Raw genomic sequence first — 18,601 nt, 5'->3', positions numbered from 1 at the left:
CTTGTGTTACATTGTGTAATACATGTTGTATGGATGTGCAAAATAAATTATTCATGAGAATTTTGTTGTTTGTGTTTCTGAATGTTTAGATCAGAGGGTCCTAGGAGAACGTGACATGAAAATGTCACAAGATTTGATGTGAGCTTTTCTTACGTCATCGAGAAAAACCCCCCCAAACAAACCAAGAGTCTGATTTGTTTCAGACCTGATTCATAAAAACTGAACTGCATGAACTATAATCTTAAAGACTGAGCCAATGTTTGCCTGGTGAATTTGTCTGAGCTTCATATGATTGTGCACAACATTGTTAGTTATCTATTTTTCAACCAGAAGAGTTTTTTTAAAGTAAATGGACAACAACAGGTGAGGATTTTTCTGATGTCTCAACAGTACAGCTTCTCAGTGGGCACCAGAACGAGTCACACGGCTATTTCATCTCCCAGACAGTCAGGAGCTCCCTGCCTGTTGAGAACATTAAGCAGCCTGATTGTTTCTTCATCTGTTCCCCAACCAAAAATATCCAACTCATTGTCCTCCTCGTCCTCCCCTTCATCTTCATCCTCCTGGTCATCGCTGTCGTCTGTGTTCGACTCACACTCAGAGGCGATACCCGACTCGCGAAACCTGGCAAAGTCCAGGGAGCTTAAAGATTTTACTTCGCAGGAAAACAGGTTATCTGAAGCCTCAGATGAGTCCTGGTCTCTTCTCTCGGACCTGTTAACCTTGAGCGGTGGGGGAGGTGAGGGGAGCCGAGGAGGTGGAGGCCCCGGAGGCCCTGGGAGGAAACGGAAACGCTCCAGTTTGAGTAAACACTGGTCCCTACCTAGTGGGCTTCCCAGAGTTCCATTGGAAGAAGAGAAGGGGTTGGTGGTCCCGTCGTTGGGGCTAATCGCCTGCAGATTGATGGCAGAAACCTCTGGTTTAGGTGTGGTCGGCTCACAGATCACTGGAGGGACCGTGGACCGGAACGTGATTTCTAACAAACTGTCCTGTGAACCCACTGGAAAGAGAAATTGAAATCACAAGATGAATGAGCAGATAAAAGAAGATGAGACATAAAGAAACACAACATATTTCACATCACACCCAAGAGTGCTCTGTTTTGAAATTCCTCTACCACCACTTGGGCTGGCAGAAGAATAATGTTTGTGATCCATCTGTGATCTATGCGAAAAAGAGGAAATATAAATACCAAAGGAGTAAACAGCTTTGTTCCACATAAATCAGTGTGGTGTCAAATATGGCATCCAAACAGAAAACACGTTTCAAAGTCTTTCATCATCAGGTTTTGCATCACTCTTTGTAGGCACACTGCATAGACTTGGATGTGGAAAAGGTTTTAGTGTCAAATGGAAAACAAAACAATTTCCTCGTTTATGGAGGATAAAAGGTTCAGTTCCTTCATATTTATGAAGAAAATTGGTGGATGAGAGATGGTGTTTGATGATATTTGGGAACATTTAGATGAATGAAAATGGATATAATGAAAGCCATGGCAAAGCCTGCGAGTCGTTCAGGATTACACGCTGAAAATGTGATAGTCAGTTATGCTACCAACTTAACCCTTTGATACCGGGATTGTCCCCAGCTGTAACTCTTCCAGTGTTTGCCCTATTAACGAAATTACAAAAAGTTCTGAAAGCTAGTTTTGCATGTCAGTGGAAAGCAGTTCTCCTCAGCTTTTAGAATCTGCTGGAGTTATGTTAGTTGCACAAACGGTCAAAGAGTTACAGTAATGTCAAGAGCGTTAGCAGCTGAGAAGCAGCTCTGGTGTTAAAGGCTTCAAACCTTTTTTTGGTCAGTCGCAGATTCAAAGTTTAGGATTTCCCCCGTAGTTTTGCTCCTTTACGGCTTTTTCCCCCATTTAAATGTGTTTTTAACAAATAAAAGTGCATGTCATTGTTGTTTGTGTGACCATTTTTACATAAAAAGGGATTTTATTTTGTGCTTTAATTCTTGTCGGAAAATAGTTTTTTTTTTATTCTGTGCAGTTACTGGTGAAAAAAAAAGATCAATTTCAGGATAGATCTGAAAAAAAAGGAGAATAATCCAAATGATCTGATAACTTTCCTCAAGCAGTGGTGTGCCCTTCAAAACGTTTTGAATATGCCAATAAAAGTTTTGTTCCCGCTGATATCAGCTGCATATGTAAAAGACCAAAGACGGATATGAGAAAAGATTTCTCTGCACTGTATTTATGAAATGTGTGCTGATAAGATTACAAAAAAAAACTCTTTTTGCCACTGGGTGACATTTGGAGGGCGGGCTGGGCTGTGATGCTGATGAGCAAACTATCTGTATGCACAACCAAAGAGCATGGAGATGAAAAGGGTATAAGGGCATCAGTGACAGAGGAGCAGCACCCAGAACTGTGTGGAATCTGAGAAAAATGGGGGCCCACTCTGAAAATCCTCTCTTAGAGGTACTCAGCAGTGGGGGTTTCCGTTAGGTGTATAAATGTGGCTCACTCACTTTACTGTCTGTGTGACTCAATACAGTCTCCTCTCCTCGGAGCACTGATCAGATTGTTGGGATTGACCTTTGCGTAGAAGCTAAATGAAAACCTCCATTTTGATAACAAAACAGACTCGGTTTTCTTTTTCTAGTCACTGACAGTAATCATCAATGAGTTCTTTTTTCAAAGCATTAAAAGATTTGGTGCACACAGTGGAGTTTATGTAGGAGTTTAAGGCAGTACTAACTTTTTAAATCTGTTTTCATTTCCTCTGATGCTTTGTCAAAGCAAAAAAGAATAACACTGAGGTGTTCAAATTCTGTTATTGTTATTAAACTTACTTAAGTTTGGTCCAGAGATTTTAGTCTCCAGCTCCTGGATCTGTTTAACCAACAGGGAGATGTGCTGCAGCAGATCTCTGTTCTGCAGCAGCAGCTGGTGGACTCGAGCCTGGGCCTCCAGCCGAGCCGTAGCCTCCACACTCAGCTGGTCCTTCAAGAGATGGACCTGCTCCAATGGAAGGGATTAAAAAGAGAGAGGGGGAAACAGTGTTAAAGAAACAGAGCTTGCTGTTGAATAAAGCTGAGCCAAAAATAATTTTTATTAACTTTTCTCTTGAAATTACATAGCTCCAAGATTTTTTGGAGATACAAGTCAGTCCATGAAAGGTCATGTGGATAAATCCATGCTTTCTGATGCTTCTGCAGCAAAGGACAGGCAGTGGGTGAAGTTGGCATCATCCTCAAATATGAAACTTTCAGAAGCTGCCTCAGTGAATTCAGCACATTTATTTTGTTGTTGAAGGATCCCAGGAGTCATTCTGCCAGAGAAGGCTTCTTATCTCAAAAGTCATCCAATGACAAAGTGGTTGTGTTGGAGTTACAAGACAAAATCTAAAAACTATAAATGAAGAATCAAACAACTTTAACTGAGCTACAACCCATGACTGTACAAGGGTTGGAAAATGTGTCATCAAATTGTCAATTCACCACATTGGATCTATATGAAATCCTTTTTTTTCTTTTGTAGTTATTGCTGTCATTGTATTTGATAAAACCGACCCTGACCTTTCTGAAACATGAGTAAATAACTGCTACAAATGAAATTAACAGTTATTTATACATTTTCATGTTAGCGTTGACTCACTCCAGTTGGTAAACTGAGACGGTTTCAGTTATTATTGTTTTCAACTTTCAATATGTTTAAACATCATTTTTCCTGAGATGCAACTGAAAAGCATTTTGGACAGCTAAGGAACCAAACATCTGGGAGAAGAGTTGAACGAGGCTTTGGAACTAAGCTTTAGTCAATCCAGAAGAGGTTAGAAATTAGTGCTTGTGGTAGACCATTAGGAATTTTCCCACGATTGGAGAATTTTATTACTTAGCCACTTTAAGAAGGACATGAATACCTAAAGTAATTCCTCACTACCTTTTGAGAGCCACACTTAAAGGTGTCCTTCTTGGTGTCTCTTAGTGTTACTTTGAGAGTACAGAATATCACGCCCTTTGAAGCAAACTCATTAGATCCCTTTGAAACTAGAGAAAGAGCTGGGTACAGATGTCTGGGACCAAGTCAGTTTTGTTTCTTGTGGGTTGTCGGCACCCACAAGGACCTTTTCCCGGGTTCTACTCATAACTTTTAAAGACAGAATTCCCGAATGCAGCCAAGAGCTTAGGATGCAATCTGTTGCTGATCTTAAACGGCAGAAATAGGATGGATTCACGGTCTTTACTTTAGAAGTTTAGTTGGATTGAATTTTTTAACCCAGCTGAAGTGTTTCAAATTTACAATATAAAAAGTCAACACCCTCACAGACCATAAGCAACAGAGGCAATAGCTCTTTACTGTAATTACTTCAGTGTACTGGTGGCAGCTCTGCTCCTCATGCAATCTCACCGTCTGATGTGTTGTGCCAGATTAAAGCACAGACGCTACTTCAATGTAAAGCTCCATTGCTATATCTTCTTCACATTCTGAATAATTTATAGTGATAGCAGAGACAGCAGAGACCACATGCTCCCAAACACACTTCCTCAAACACAAATTTGGATCTTTTTGGAGCATTACCTCCCAACTGTGATTTTAATATGAAGAATAAGTCCAATGTTTGCTGACCCACTTCAAACCTCCTCTGTAATGGTTTAAAGAGACTTGTTGAGGGAAAGAAGGTCTCCCTTTATCAATTTTGTGAGTCTGTATAGTTTGATTAAACTTTACCTTGGAGTTAGATCATAGATCAGCAAAGCCTGATGTGTCAGCAGAATAAGAGGCCCAGATGTCAAGTTAAATCCTCCCCCTAAAGTACAAAGCTGTACTGAACATATTTGAAAGCACACACACTACAATCAGCATGAACCCTTTATGGCTAAAAACCTTTTACATACCACTATGAGCATTAAAAACAGCTTCAATGTGTATGCCCACTACATCCCAGTGGCATTGTGAATGGCTGTTAAGTGCAGAGGTTTATTTTCAGAGCACAGTGAGTCACAGGGTCTCATATGGAGGTGCAAGTCCTTCAGACTTGTAATGAATCCCTGGGCTCTCATTTCGGCTCGATGAGGCAGGACAGAGGCGGTTGCCGTGGCAGCACGAGGACGCTTTATTTTCCACGTCTACAGTGACAAGTATTAAACTATTACTGAACCAAAACTACAAAACAAAGCAGTATTGGAAGAGGACAACACAGCAAGGACACTTCTAAAAAACACAACTATAATAAAGGCCTCTGTAGAGGAGTTAGTGTTGTCTGCTAAATGTAAGAACTACTCGTGTCTTGTGATGTACATTTTCAATTTGTACAGTCATTTAATACTTACATAGGAGATTGTTCTTGACAACTATTTTTAACATTTAGAAAGTGTCTATAAAGTCAAACTATTGCAGCTGCTGCCACTTTTTTAAGACCTTTATTTAACTGGAACAGTCAACCTAATTCTGGCTTTTAATGACGACATGGACCTACAAAGTGTGTCTTTTTTGGACAGCACACAATGACACTTAAAATCGAAACCAAAAGCAGTTGATCATACAGTCAAAATTGGTTTAGAAGATGAATGAATTAATGAATGTTATACCATGGTCCGGGTGAATACTCGATTCTGATTGGCTGCTGGGTGTGCGTTAAAAAGTGCAGTTACCTATCTCAAATCTTCTGTATCACTGCGCCGGCTTCTTTAAAGCCCCCTTTAGCTTTATCATCTGGACAAAAACAACCGATAAGAGGTGAACCTTCTCTCTGAACTGATGCTTTATTCAATCCATCGGGACGATCAGCATATACATATATCGCTTTATATCGCCGAATCCTGACAGCAGCAGTAGTGCGGCGCCTCGTCACGTTACCATAACAAGGCGCCGCACCACGTAACAAATAGTACGCTTTCGCGGTACGCTTTTCATGAAAAAAGCGAAAATCGAAAAAAAAAAACCAGCGTTAAGGACTAAAAACTGGTTAATATTTATTTATTTTGTTAATGACCATGGTATAAGCGGGTTAATGGCCTTCGAAGTGTGCATTATCACTTTTTAATGTAATTCGCGGAAGCAACCTCAGGCTTCCACGGCGTGCGTCAAAAAGTGATAATGACACTTAGTCGGCCTTTAACCCTTACTTATAAATCTCAGATCCTACAGAGGCAGGTCATGTGGTTCAACATCTGAACAAAATAGTTTCTGGCTCAGTTGACGCCTTTTCTCACCACGTGTCTAAGCCCATTGCAAGACACTGAACCCCACATTGCTCCTGGAGGTTACAGGATGGCATATACGCATACGTGTGAGAATATGTGTGTGCCTAGGATTGGGCCTTAATCAAAGAAGAAAAGCACTATGTAAGTATACAGCCTTTTACCATCACCATTTTTACTGCCTCCACATATTTGTAAAGGTTTTTGAACTAAGTGTTTAAAGGTTAAATAAGAATTTGAACATTCAATCCTCATTTTGTTACTGATATTTTTAAACAACTTCTGTCTTACACACATATTTATGTGTGTTAAGCTCGACTTTAATATCAAAATGAACGTTTAAACATCAATTAAAGGTTTCTGAATGAAGAAAAACTAGCATTAAAGGCCATTTTCAGAGCAGTTACTCGGTTCAACCACTTCAGCTTAGAGCATCGCAGGGAGAATCATAATAAGAATATAAAAAGGCAGCCTTACGGAGGAACCTTTTATCCTGTACAAACTGGGAGATAATGCCATTTAAATGAAACAAGTGGCTGCTCACTTAATGTTGAGAAATCAGCGACTCAGATATTGAAAGGGGATTATGGCCAGTTGTGCGCTGTCAAGCTGACGATACGCTCTTCGCATAGAATTATCGCCAGTGCACTGCCAACCCACGACAAATTCCTTTGATCTGGAGAAATTTGAAGCCAGTCCAATGATGTTTCGCCTCTGTTTTGGTCTCATTTTCTGAGCCAAACGCTGATAAGGAAAATATTAAGTTGATGGTGCAATAACACGGGAATGACTGGAAATATATGTTGATAAATGGAGTCAGAGAAATGTAGAGAGGACAGGCTGCAGTGGTGCAGAAAGAACATGAGAATATATGGAAAGAGCATCATCATGGAAGGATTAGTGCACTACTAATGGAAGCTGCATTTAATAATGGCATTCCTATTCATCTTTAGAGGAAGAAGACAACACAAATCTAATTGAAAGACAGCAAGCAGACGATCACTAAATACAGTTCAAAAGTGCTTTCAGCAAAAATCAGTTTTGAGCTAATGACATGAGGCATTAAAGACCAATCTTTGGTGTATCACACATGCCAAAAATATCAAACAATAAAAAAAGAAAAAGAGGTTAATTACTTAAAAAGGAAGTTGGGGGGAAAAAGTTAGATTCTTTCAGATTGATGTCTAGGATATTTGTGATTAACCTTAAGCTTGACATAAATAGCATATTACTGAGTTTATTATTAAGTTCCACAGAATTAAAGACTGCACTGGCATCAGAGCTCCAACCTGGCTGCAGACAGTCAAAAGTGAGAGGAAAATAAATTAAAGGCTCCTGCACTTGACAAGAATGTTTGCAATCTGCTACCGAAGCAGCGGAGCGCAGACATTTAGATCTATCTAGATAACAAGGTTTACACGATTATCAGGAATCCCATTATTACAGAGAGCTAAAAGCCAAAACTCAAAATAAATAAATTAAAAAAAAGAATATTAAAAAAAAGCCTGGGTTGGTGTATTCATCAGGAAAATGAAGGTGACAGTGAGCCAAATGGATATTCTGGCTGTCTACACTGTCATCAGGTGGAATGATCTTTGTTAAGCAGGTCAAAGACAGACAAAATTAATGAGCTACATTTACCACACTCTGTGGGTGTAAAAAGATGGGGGAAGGTTTTTGGAGCTTTGTGCCAATACAAGGCTTTTTCAGGGCGATTTACAAATTGAATCTATGTCCAAAAATGCTTTTTACCATGAAACATGACATCATCCACAAAAAGTACACTGCAAGCTGTGTTTGTCAAATGGCTATCTAAATTGTCTAAATTACTTAACATTCTACATTTCTGCAAACATGCAGAAGAGGAACAGAATTAAAGTTAAACCGGTAAACATGTTCCTCCTGGTGTAATCGTTCATTTAAGCCTCTCAGACTAAGTGGGCCACTCCACCTTTCAGAACAAAAACAAAACAAAATTTTCTTTATGTTCATCTCCTTTTTCAAATTATAGGCGCCAATTGGTCAACACACAGCAAAAGTATCAATGAGCAAACAAAGGTTTCATCATGGTGAAGGAGAGCTAAAGACCCTCCCTCCTGCAGTAGACAGTTCATCTATTTTTAATTTTTATATCCAGTGTGATTAAGTGCTGAATATTGTTGGAACATAGCCATTTGTCTCCATTCACTCTGAACTCTGCCCAAGATCTGTATGGGTTTAACAACAACTTATCTGTTTGTTTTCCAAGTGTAGGTATGCTATCACATTCAGTGTAAACAGAGGGTGAAAGACACAGTGAAAGTAATCTCTTCACTACTTGTAATTTTCTCCACATTATACAGGCACCAACGGTGGTCTTGATGTGCAACACAGCTGTGAGGATTAGCAAACAAGCATTCAAATGTCATGAATATAGAGGAAATTAAGTCTGCAATGATTCTGTAATAAAAAAAAATTACCATATTTATAATAAGTTCTATCATAGAAGCATTAACCTAGTAAAATCCATCAGACTCTGCCCTCCTGCATAGAGAGGAAGATACTTACAAAAAACTTTTTCGATTCATCAAAACACTCAGGAAGTATAATTATGCTGGGATAGACAACTGAGCTGTTTTTATGTTCCCAAAGAATCTTTATTCTAGGCGACAGTGCATGCAGTTTATTTTTCACCGAGAGACGAAAGCGAATGATATAGTTTTGTCTGGTCACTAAACAGAGAGCCACTTTGATAACAAAACTCAAAGTAAAGGTGGAGTGTGCTTTACCTAGCCGCTATAGTCTGCACATTTCATATGTATTTTTGAGGCAATGTAAACATTTAAAGCCTTAGTCCCAACCACCCTCACGGGTGGATATGGTCTGGCTGCGAAGGAAAAATGGTGAAAACCTATATGGGGATTGCAGTTATCGCACAGAAAATATCAAGGTCGTAGAACACTTGATAAACCCATTGAGTGAAAATGTTCATGCACAATGGGCATGCTGCGGGCGTCAGGTTGTCCCCAACACTAGATTAAGGGTAAGTTAGGGTACAGCAGATGAGCCACAGGATTGTTGGATGGATCTTTAATTTTTTTCAATTTCCCCCAATATCGTGTGCATTCTACTTGTGGTCCGGCCTGACTGTTAGAATATAGGAAATTATACAATCAGAACTTAGTGATTTTATGCATCACTGGCACACCCTATGAGTGTGGCACTTGTGCGCAATCAGTAAGGGGCCAGTACGAGCACCTTAATTTACAATACCCTTACAGACACTTAACATAACACCTGTATGACAATTCCATTCGTATGATGTCCCTTAAAGTAGCCTCAAGGGAACTGCAAGACACACCTGCGCTCCCCTTAAGATGCGACTGTTCCGGTCTATGACTCCACAGGGCCGGACAACCCAAAAGCCTGTAGAACCCAAATCCTCTTTATGCAATACATGTGCTTTGCTTTACTGTTATAAATATACTTTGGGCAGACTTCAAATGAATCAAAAAAGATGTAGCCTTACTGTAGTTTGAGCCCCAAAAACTAGTCATTTTAGAAAAGGGAACCAAAGCAATCAGTGAGCAACATATACATGGTTTCTCAAAGAACGAAAAAAGTTAATGATGGTGTAAAGAAACTTAAAAAAAAAGATATCTTTCCAACAGCATGCTCAAGGTGCAGTATGTGGGATGTTGTGTATAAATATGGTGCAAAAACGAGCCAGGAAAGAAAACCTACAGAGCCTTTGAATATCCACGGCTCATAGAATCACAATAAAAAGCAGCAGTCCTAATATCAATTTAATTCTACACAATTACAAACAGAGTTATGACTTATAGAAGACGTTACTGTTATGGTGATAGCAGGAATTAAGGAGACTGTAATAATATGCTGTATCTATAAACCTTTTTAAAGAAGTGAAGTTTCTGCTTCAAAACTTTAAAAGGAAAATCAATTAAAGAGCTGTGGAGCCAAGATTGCTTCAGTTAGTTTGATATAATAAAGTTTCTGAGCACATTGACTCAAGGGCAAACATGAAAGGCACTCGATCTTTAATGTCTAGATATCAAGTGTGAAGAATCTTCTTCCTGATTTCTGTTCTTTAAAGTGAAAGGGTGACATTTGCGTAGGTTTGGTGTTGCCGATATGACAAAAACATACACAGCTTGTTTTCTCAGAGTTTTTGTAACACTTCAGAGTAGCAGTCCACTATTGGCTTAAGAGACTAAAACATAATCTATCACAGTAATGACTCAAACAAACTGAAACAATAAAATCACATATATGAGCAGCATTTTAACATAACTAGGTTAGTCACTAGTGTCAATACGTTGCAACAAGCCCTGAAAAGAAATAACAACACTGTTTTAATTGCTTGGCTGTAACTCCCCATAAAAGAGATACTTTAATATCAAAAAATCCGTTGAGTTAACATACTAAAAGGCTGAACTCCTTAAGAAACATTTTTCTGTTACATACCTGCAGTACCAGGATAAAGTGTACACCACTATGAAACCAGATATAAAGAAACTTCAAGTCTAGACAAAGTTTCAGAGAAACCCCTGTAATCATCCATAATCTAAGTGTCATTGACACCTAAATGTGTTCAACTGTAACTTTCAGCTTTTCTCTTTAAAGGTCATCCCAAGAATTCTACTGACTTTGTTGTTTATGTCTCCTACGCCCACACCTTGTGTGTTTCTCTAACAACATCAATAAATCTTGTCTTAGGACTTCCCTCTCACCTCTAACTTGGCAGTTTTGTGTTTAGCATCCTTGTACCAATGTGTCCATTCTCCCTCTGTCACACACATTAAACTATCTCAATGTGGCTTCTTATTGCAAAAGGTTTGGCCTCCAAAGCATCCAACCTGAGCTGTTTCCCTGATGTGGTCACGATTTGTTCTGGTAGAACCAAAGCAGCCCTTCAGCTCGGTTTTAATGTGTTTCTTTCAGTTTCACTATCTCAACACAATCCAAGGTACTTTAGATCATTTTATCAATATACGCTACATTTTCCATTTGACTCCTGCTGATTACTCCTTCAGATAAAGTGATAACACTCACATTTTTAAAGCCACATTCACTGTTGATCATTTAGCAGATAAATTTACCGACTAAAAAGGAAGGACACGGGGATTTTAAGGTATCTGTTTTTATTGCGATACATTAGGTTAATGATCTTTGAAGTTTTAAAAGTTGGGAACTTATAAAGACAAAAAAGAAAAAAGTATCTTCCTTCATAATGTTTCATGCTTGATTATGTATTTCAGTATATATTTTAAAAAACATGCAAGTATTTTAAGGCTACGTCAAAGTTTCCTATGGATCAAGTAGTTGACGACCACAATGGGCTGAAAAAATAAATTTACCGTAACCGTTTCCAATGTTTTCTAAATTTGTTTTTCTTTTTTGAAGCTGCAGAACAAAGCTGCAACACTGGTTTTTTTTAAAATGGTAAATGGTGTATACTTGTATAGCGCTTTTCTACCTTCCCTGAAGGCCCAAGGCACTTTACAGTCACAGTCCCATTTGTCCATTCAGAGACAAATTTACACTAATGCCAACTTTCCACCAGAGGCAAGGTAGGGTACAGTGTCTTAACCAAGGACACTTTGACATGTCGGCAAGGTGGGAATCAAACCTGCACTCTTTCGATCAGAGGTCGACCGCCCTGCCGCTGCCCCATGGTTTTAACCCTTGTGCTATCCTATGACCCAACCCTTATAATCAACGTGTTCTCCCTACCACGACAAAGGTGGATAAAAGTGAAGAGGATTTATGTAATCCATGGACACCAGTGAGGTTCACAAATCATTGAAGAAAAAAGGTTCAGCACACTGTCTAGTGGGTCTAGATGACCCCACTCCCAATGTTAAAGTGCCTAGGATAGCACAAGGGTTAATAACAGCCACTCTATGTGACCATGGCCAAATTAACCATTTGCACATTTGGGCAATAGCTCAGTGAAACAAGACTTGCTAGGACCCTGGAACCTAAAACCAAGTTTTATTTTCATCACTTCACTCCATGCTGCTTTTCCTAAATAGACATGGTGCAGTTGCAGTGTGTTGCATCTGTCATTCTTAACAGAGCTCATTCTAATCAATGACACTTAGTGGTTACTGTAAACACCGAATGGGTTTTACTGCAACGTTAGAGTAGTTAGTCTAGTGTTACAGGTAAAAGCAAAAACCTTACCCACTTCAAGGTAAATGGCAGGTGAGGTACATCATGGGAGAAGGGGTTTTTAGTCTAGTATTTTGTTTGAGAAGCTGTTAAAAAGAATTTGATATGTATTTTTCCTCTTTGTTGGAGCCTTGGTTTTGTATTAATGTCATTTATTTTCTTGTGCTTGTTGTATTTTCTGTATGACATTTCTGTTTACGTCCAATTTTTTCAAGTTTCATTGGAGCTTTCAATCAGTTAATGAAAATGCCTTTTGATCTTTTCCTTTGGCATATAGAAGGGCCGTGAAAAATAATATCCAGTGCTCAGAAAAGTCCTTACCATTGTTTTTGCACTATTTTGAGATCACTGGTCTCTTTTCCCCCTTGATTTTTGCTGCTGTGCAAAAAGCCAAAGACCAACAGCGAACTCACTGGAGAGGAACCTCATTCAGAGGCTGTGTGGAAGTAAACTGTTCTGACAAGTTAAGATCATTTGCTAAATGGCAAGAGAGTAAGGTCAAACACAAGCAGAGAGCGCTCTGGTTTGAGACATTAAGCAGGAGGTGAAATATTCTCTTTCATTTGCCAAAGTCCTGACTCATTAAAAGAGACGTAAACCTGCTTCTCGGCCAGTAAGCAGCGACCTCTGACTTCCTTGAGGCATAATGAATGTTGCTTATGTTTGGGCACGCTCAATCTGAACCTGACTGTTGTCTATTTAGCATAATTTAGGGTTGAAAAGACATCTTAACGTGTTGTAAACAGGAACTCTGAATCCTCAGGAAGACACAACACATCAGTTTTGTGGAGTTGTGAAGCAGCGGATCCTATACTCAAGGCCTTTTGTGCGCAGCTTGACAAACTGCTTGAATAAAAGTGTGTGTGTGTGTGTGAGAGTTAATGCAGCTTAAAAGATGAAAGCCCTTGTGTTTTCCCTCTACAGTTATATTCCAGCTGGGCAATTTATATCTTCTGCTGAGAGCACTTCATAGTTTCATTTCCTTTTCAAATCCTAACCTTCCCTTTAAGAGTATCTTGACAACATCTCTTATCATGAACTGATTACATGTTCCTCGGCCATAATGAGCTTAAGGTGTCAGAAAAACCTGCTATGAACAACTGAGCTGCTGTCATTTCTGCAAAGTTTAATCGAGCAACTATTCCCAAGGCAACATAGCATGTAAAAGCTTTAAGCTTTCAAAATGCTACAAAACACTCAAATCAGGTATGAAGTGGTATTATCAAGTACATTAAAGAGGAAAAACTCATATTTCAACAGTGATCATTGGCAAAAAAAAAACAGCCGGCTGGTAGTTAGAATTTAACCTTAGGCCAAATCTTTGTGGTGCCAAAAGTGTGCTCGTGTAAACCCACCTGGGCTACAGCCACTTGAGTCTGCTGCTGCTGCTGCTGGAGCTCCTGCTGCAGGAGCTGGATTTGGTGGTGGACAGATAAGGGGACACCTGGGGAGAGGGTGCCCGACGCCGGGAGCAGCATCCTGGGGCTGTTCAGCAGCAAAGACGGCTCTTCTGATACCTGCTGCATGAGAGAAAGATGGAGTTTAATGTTGTGGTTCAAAATGTGCAGCATTTGCTAAGAAAATATGTAGATTTCCACAAATCCCTCAACATAAACAGCTAAAGAATCAGACAGAAAAAGGGAAAAAGAAAAAACAAACTAATGAATGATTCAACAAGATGAGCAGTGGGATCCAAAAATATCTCAGAGACGAGTCAATCATCAAAACAATAATCTGAATTTGAAATGAAATGTGGAACTGTAGATTATTAACACATGTGGGAAAAGACAGTGTAGAACAGAGGACAACTTTTGCATCAGCAGGAGCAAGCATTAAATACCCACTCTGATCATCTTTTGAGTTCTCTAAAAAATTCCCAGTGGTCTTTTAATTATAATTCTGCTGTGGTGCCAAAATAAATAATAAAAAAACAGTTGTTTACTAGGACTTAGTTTCTGCTGAGCAGCTAAGTGGGCGGAACCGTTGCTCTGGAGCAACCCCACCCCCTCTTCCCATTGCTTAGAGTTCAGATTAGGGAGCTTGTGGCCTGGCTATCTTATTTTCGAAGACACAAATCTTTTTCAAACGATTTGAATAAAAAAAATACTCTGAAATGCAATTCAATCTTAATTTTCTTTAAATACAAACTCCATAATGAGAAAAATGCCATAAGAACATGTTAAAAACACCAAAAACTAAATTTTCAGAGGACTCAGCCCTCTACATCTAATTCTCTCCACATGCAATACCAGAGCTGAGCTCAAGCTAAACAAAGTCATGCTTTGCTTCTTGCTCTATTGCTACAGGGAAAAAGAAATAACAAACACATCGACTAAAACACAAAATGGCACTCTGTGAAAGTACAGCAAAATGCATGGAGGGTCAAAAAGGTTAACAAGAACACAAAAAACCTCTTAGACCTACATTGAGACCTTTATAAAAAAGCAGGTACTTTCTTTTTTTACATGTTCAAAGCATCTTGTAAAACCCGCTGATGGGTCAGTGCATCAGTAAATGTGGACAACACTCTTGCATGTGCCCACTGTCACAGAAGTTTAATGGTTATCTGTTTATCAGTCATTCCAGACAAATTTTCTTTACAAAATTCTATACTATTTATTCAGAATATTTTCAACCTAACCTTTTAAACATTTCTCTCCATTAGGAGTCCCCAAAGATTCCCCAAAAGCCTTTTAATTCTCATAAGGCAGTGTCCTAAGAAGGTAACAAATACAAATGCTCCAAGCAAATAAACCAATAAAATAAACTATTTTAACAGCATCCTGATAATGTCCAGCACCCTGTGTTGTTTTATACAACATGAAGAAATCTGGTTCTCCATAGTAATTTAAGACTCTTCAAATGGGAGCAATAAAAGCTGAGAAAAGACGTTTGTTTACGAAAAACCAACACAGCTGTATTTTATTAGAACTTTGTACGAGTTCACCTGCTGACACAAGACGCAGATTGCTTTTCGATGATTTACTTTACGTCCTGACTCTTGGTTGCAGTGGGTGTTACCTCTGCTTTCCCTGTTCTTTTAATGAGGCTGATTTGTAGCCAAGTGTGAACACAGTGGTGTGTGTTGCAGACTGAATCCCAGCAGAATTATGACACAGGGAAAGGTGCTTTGCAGTGACTGAAGTTGCGGAGCAACAAGTCCACACCTGATTAAATTGAACAATACCGTACTCTGCCTTCAGGAACCTGCACAAAACCATATGACCATCTGTCTCTTCTCCGGCACCATCCGGAGACCCACACACAATGCTGAGAGCATGCACATGCACAGACAAACACACAGGCCCTGTCCAACTCTGCATGAGAGAAGTATGAAAGATGGCCTGTCAGAGAAGGCTGCTCTAGGTTAATAGAAGGAAGTCTTCTTGACTCAGTGATAGTTTAGCACAGTAGAAAAATCTATGTGAGTAAGCCACAGCTAACAAGCTAAAGCATAAAAATAAGGTTCCTGCTGTAATGACAGCTCTGACCTGTCAATTTGAGGAACGTTGGAAGTGTTGCATTCTTTTGGTCTGCCTGAGGTTCTACTAGTTTGGCTATGCCGACAGCATCAAAAGGGGGTTGAATGCTTACCACCCTGGCCCTACTCTGAAACTCTTTATGTCGTCTCTGCCCAGGCACGGCTAATATATACAAGAAGGAGTAATGGGTGATGTTTTTCTACTTTTGGCAAAGAAATGTCACAACTTGTGACAGTGTTCCCAATGTCTCGCTGGCCATTGAATCTCATTGGGAACACTTGAGTCATTTTGTGTTTGGCTTTGAGACTCCTCTGAAATCTAGATCCAAAAATGTTGATAAGTTCTTTTTATTAGCTTTTATATTTGAGTGTGGGATGAGCACACCAAACAATTTCTTTCGGGATACTTAAGATATCCCTCTCCATCTATCAAGTGGGGTAGCCTAGACAGGGCACCCATTCTTACCGCCCATCTTCTCTTCCCCAAACCCTCCTCCTTCAGTGTGTGTGTGTGTGTGTGTGTGTGGGTGTGTGTTTGCGTGTGTGTGGGTGTGTGTGTGTGACTGGTCTAAGGCCTGGTCTAAGCCACACCACACTGCACCAGGTGCAGTATGACCACTATAAGAGTCATATTTTGGGGCCAGTTGGACTATGGAATGGGACAACAATGAGGAGGCCCTGTGTCTGGTACTCCAGATAAAACACTGGGTGGACTAGATGGATAATTAGATGGATAGTCTCTGGTATCACTCAATTGGCATTTGACGCTTGGGTTAGACAAAGAAAAGTAGAGAGCTCTGTTGGATCTACCAAATCATCCCACTAACCTGCCAATCAAAAGCAACTCAAAAATGATCTCTAAAAACACACTTAAAACAACTGGTTTAAAGAAGAATCCCCTCTTAAAGATGTAATGAAATGTATGTAGAAAATAATCATTTAAAAAACTGAATGTAAAGTGCTCTCGATCTACAAACTGCTTCCAGTGGTTTTTGGCAAAACTGCAGCCAGAGGGGCCGCAGTAAAGCTCCTTCTAAGAAGGTAGTAATGCACCATATAACCATTAACCACTTCCCCTTTGGTGCTTCCTGGTTTGCACCAGGTTTGGAAAACAAAAGAGGTTTAATTTGTTTTCACAAAGTAATGAGACATTCAGTCTGATTGGGTACAAAACCTACTCACTCATAAATCACCTACCCTCCAACTGAACAGAATTCTTGTGAGATCTGTACAATTACGGCAAAGTAAGAAGCGAAAAAGCTGCAGGAATTATGTGTTTGGAATAATTTGTTTTGTTCACATCTAGGTGCATCACTAGTTCAACATTTGCAAATGGTATGTAAAGAGCAGTGAAACCTTTTTGAAATAAGTAAAATGTTTGTGTTTTAGAGTTTCTTTAATCCACTTTTTTTCCCCTCTTTGAGTTATTATGGGAGACTTGGGACTACCCCTCATCTGTGGAATAAAGATGTTCAATGGTATTCCAGCTTTGAAATAGTCAAGACTGTGAGGAAGACAGAGATAATTCAGTAGGTGGAAACACGACTGAGGGGATTGAGCACTTAATAGTAATAGACAGAAAAAAATGACAAGAAGTCTTTTTTACTTCCAGCGACTGAAAAATGGGGGGGGGGGGGGAACAACATCCAGATCCATCAACATCCTAACAAACAAAATCTAGATTGTTAAAACAAATGCCCCTTTATCACAAAACAACCTTGTGAAAGGTGTTTTAAGCTTGTAGACTGAAAAATTCCCTCAACATCCACAGAAAGTTCTGGACATAAATGAAGCGATTCATCCGTTAAACAAGCAGCTGTAAAGAAAGAGACAGCTGGAGCTTCTCTGAGCTCTTGTTAGGACTAACTGGACTCATAACGCTGCCCACTTGAGATGGGAAGCAGATGTTAGGCAGGAGGCCAGACGGCAACCAATTAATGGCATTTTGCCTGCCATCAGTTTTTAAGGTGGAGTCACTACATCAGCACCAACCGTAGCTGTCCTTTTGACTGCTGAGCAGATGTATTTATCTTTTGGTAAAAAAAAGAAAGTAAAGATCTTTGGTTTGAGGATCGTTTGTGCAACCTTTCCTGCCCACTACGTGAAAACTCTTACAAAAATCAAAACAATATGAAATGAAGCTATATGCCCCAACAAATGTTTTTGTAATAATACTTTCATTACAGCTCCTGTGCTGAGGAATGAGAACAGGTCTCTAGTGAAAACTGTCTGATTAAGAGAAGAAAAAGACAAGAAAAGATGTATTCCCCAAATAAGAGACATTTTAAGATGCAGCAAAAGAAAAAACAAATCCCTTTATGAAAGATAAAAGAACATCACACATGCTATTAAAAGGGCCGATGACGTGAAGAACCGTCTGTCTAAATCACTTCCAGAGAAGGAATCAGCTCTCTGATCCAAGATTAGAGATTTTTTCATTAAAATTGACATGTCCCTCATTCACTTTGTGTCATTTTTAGATTAAAAGAAAAAGACAAATCAGTTCTTGACTAATTCCATGTAACAGAAGACATTCCTACAGTTTTTTCTCAATTTCCAAAAAAAGTCCCATCATAAAAAAAAGAAGAAAAAAAAGACAAAAGTACAATCTTTAATTATTTGTTGGTTAGAAAAATCTACTATTAAGGCATAAAGAGAAAATGGGTTTACGTTTTTTCAGGTTTGTAAAAAAACATATTGTATAGAAATGCATTGTGCTATAGTAGAAGCAAAAACATTTGAGTAAGATTAAGTAGCCCATAAGGTTTAATTAGGATCATAACAGGAATCCTTCCAGAA

General features: G+C 39.2%; 1 protein-coding gene across 2 annotated transcripts in view; it reads right to left on the bottom strand.

The window, feature by feature from the left end:
- LOC101163480 (carboxyl-terminal PDZ ligand of neuronal nitric oxide synthase protein) overlaps positions 1-18,601 on the bottom strand; it is a 172,697-nt gene that overhangs the window by 24,283 nt on the left and 129,813 nt on the right. For both annotated transcript variants that reach the window (XM_023954384.2, XM_023954385.2), the window contains exons 8-10: positions 13,677-13,841; positions 2,797-2,962; positions 824-1,000 (exon numbers count right to left, since the gene is read on the bottom strand). In XM_023954384.2, the coding sequence (XP_023810152.1) occupies positions 824-1,000; positions 2,797-2,962; positions 13,677-13,841 (508 nt within the window). The remainder of the gene's footprint in view (positions 1-823; positions 1,001-2,796; positions 2,963-13,676; positions 13,842-18,601) is intronic.

Source organism: Oryzias latipes, chromosome 4, assembly GCF_053564925.1.
Source record: "Oryzias latipes strain Hd-rR chromosome 4, Olatipes_Hd-rR_3.1".
NCBI lineage: Eukaryota > Metazoa > Chordata > Actinopteri > Beloniformes > Adrianichthyidae > Oryzias > Oryzias latipes.
The sequence above is the reverse complement of the archived record's forward strand: the minus strand, read 5'-3'. Positions and strand labels throughout refer to the sequence as shown.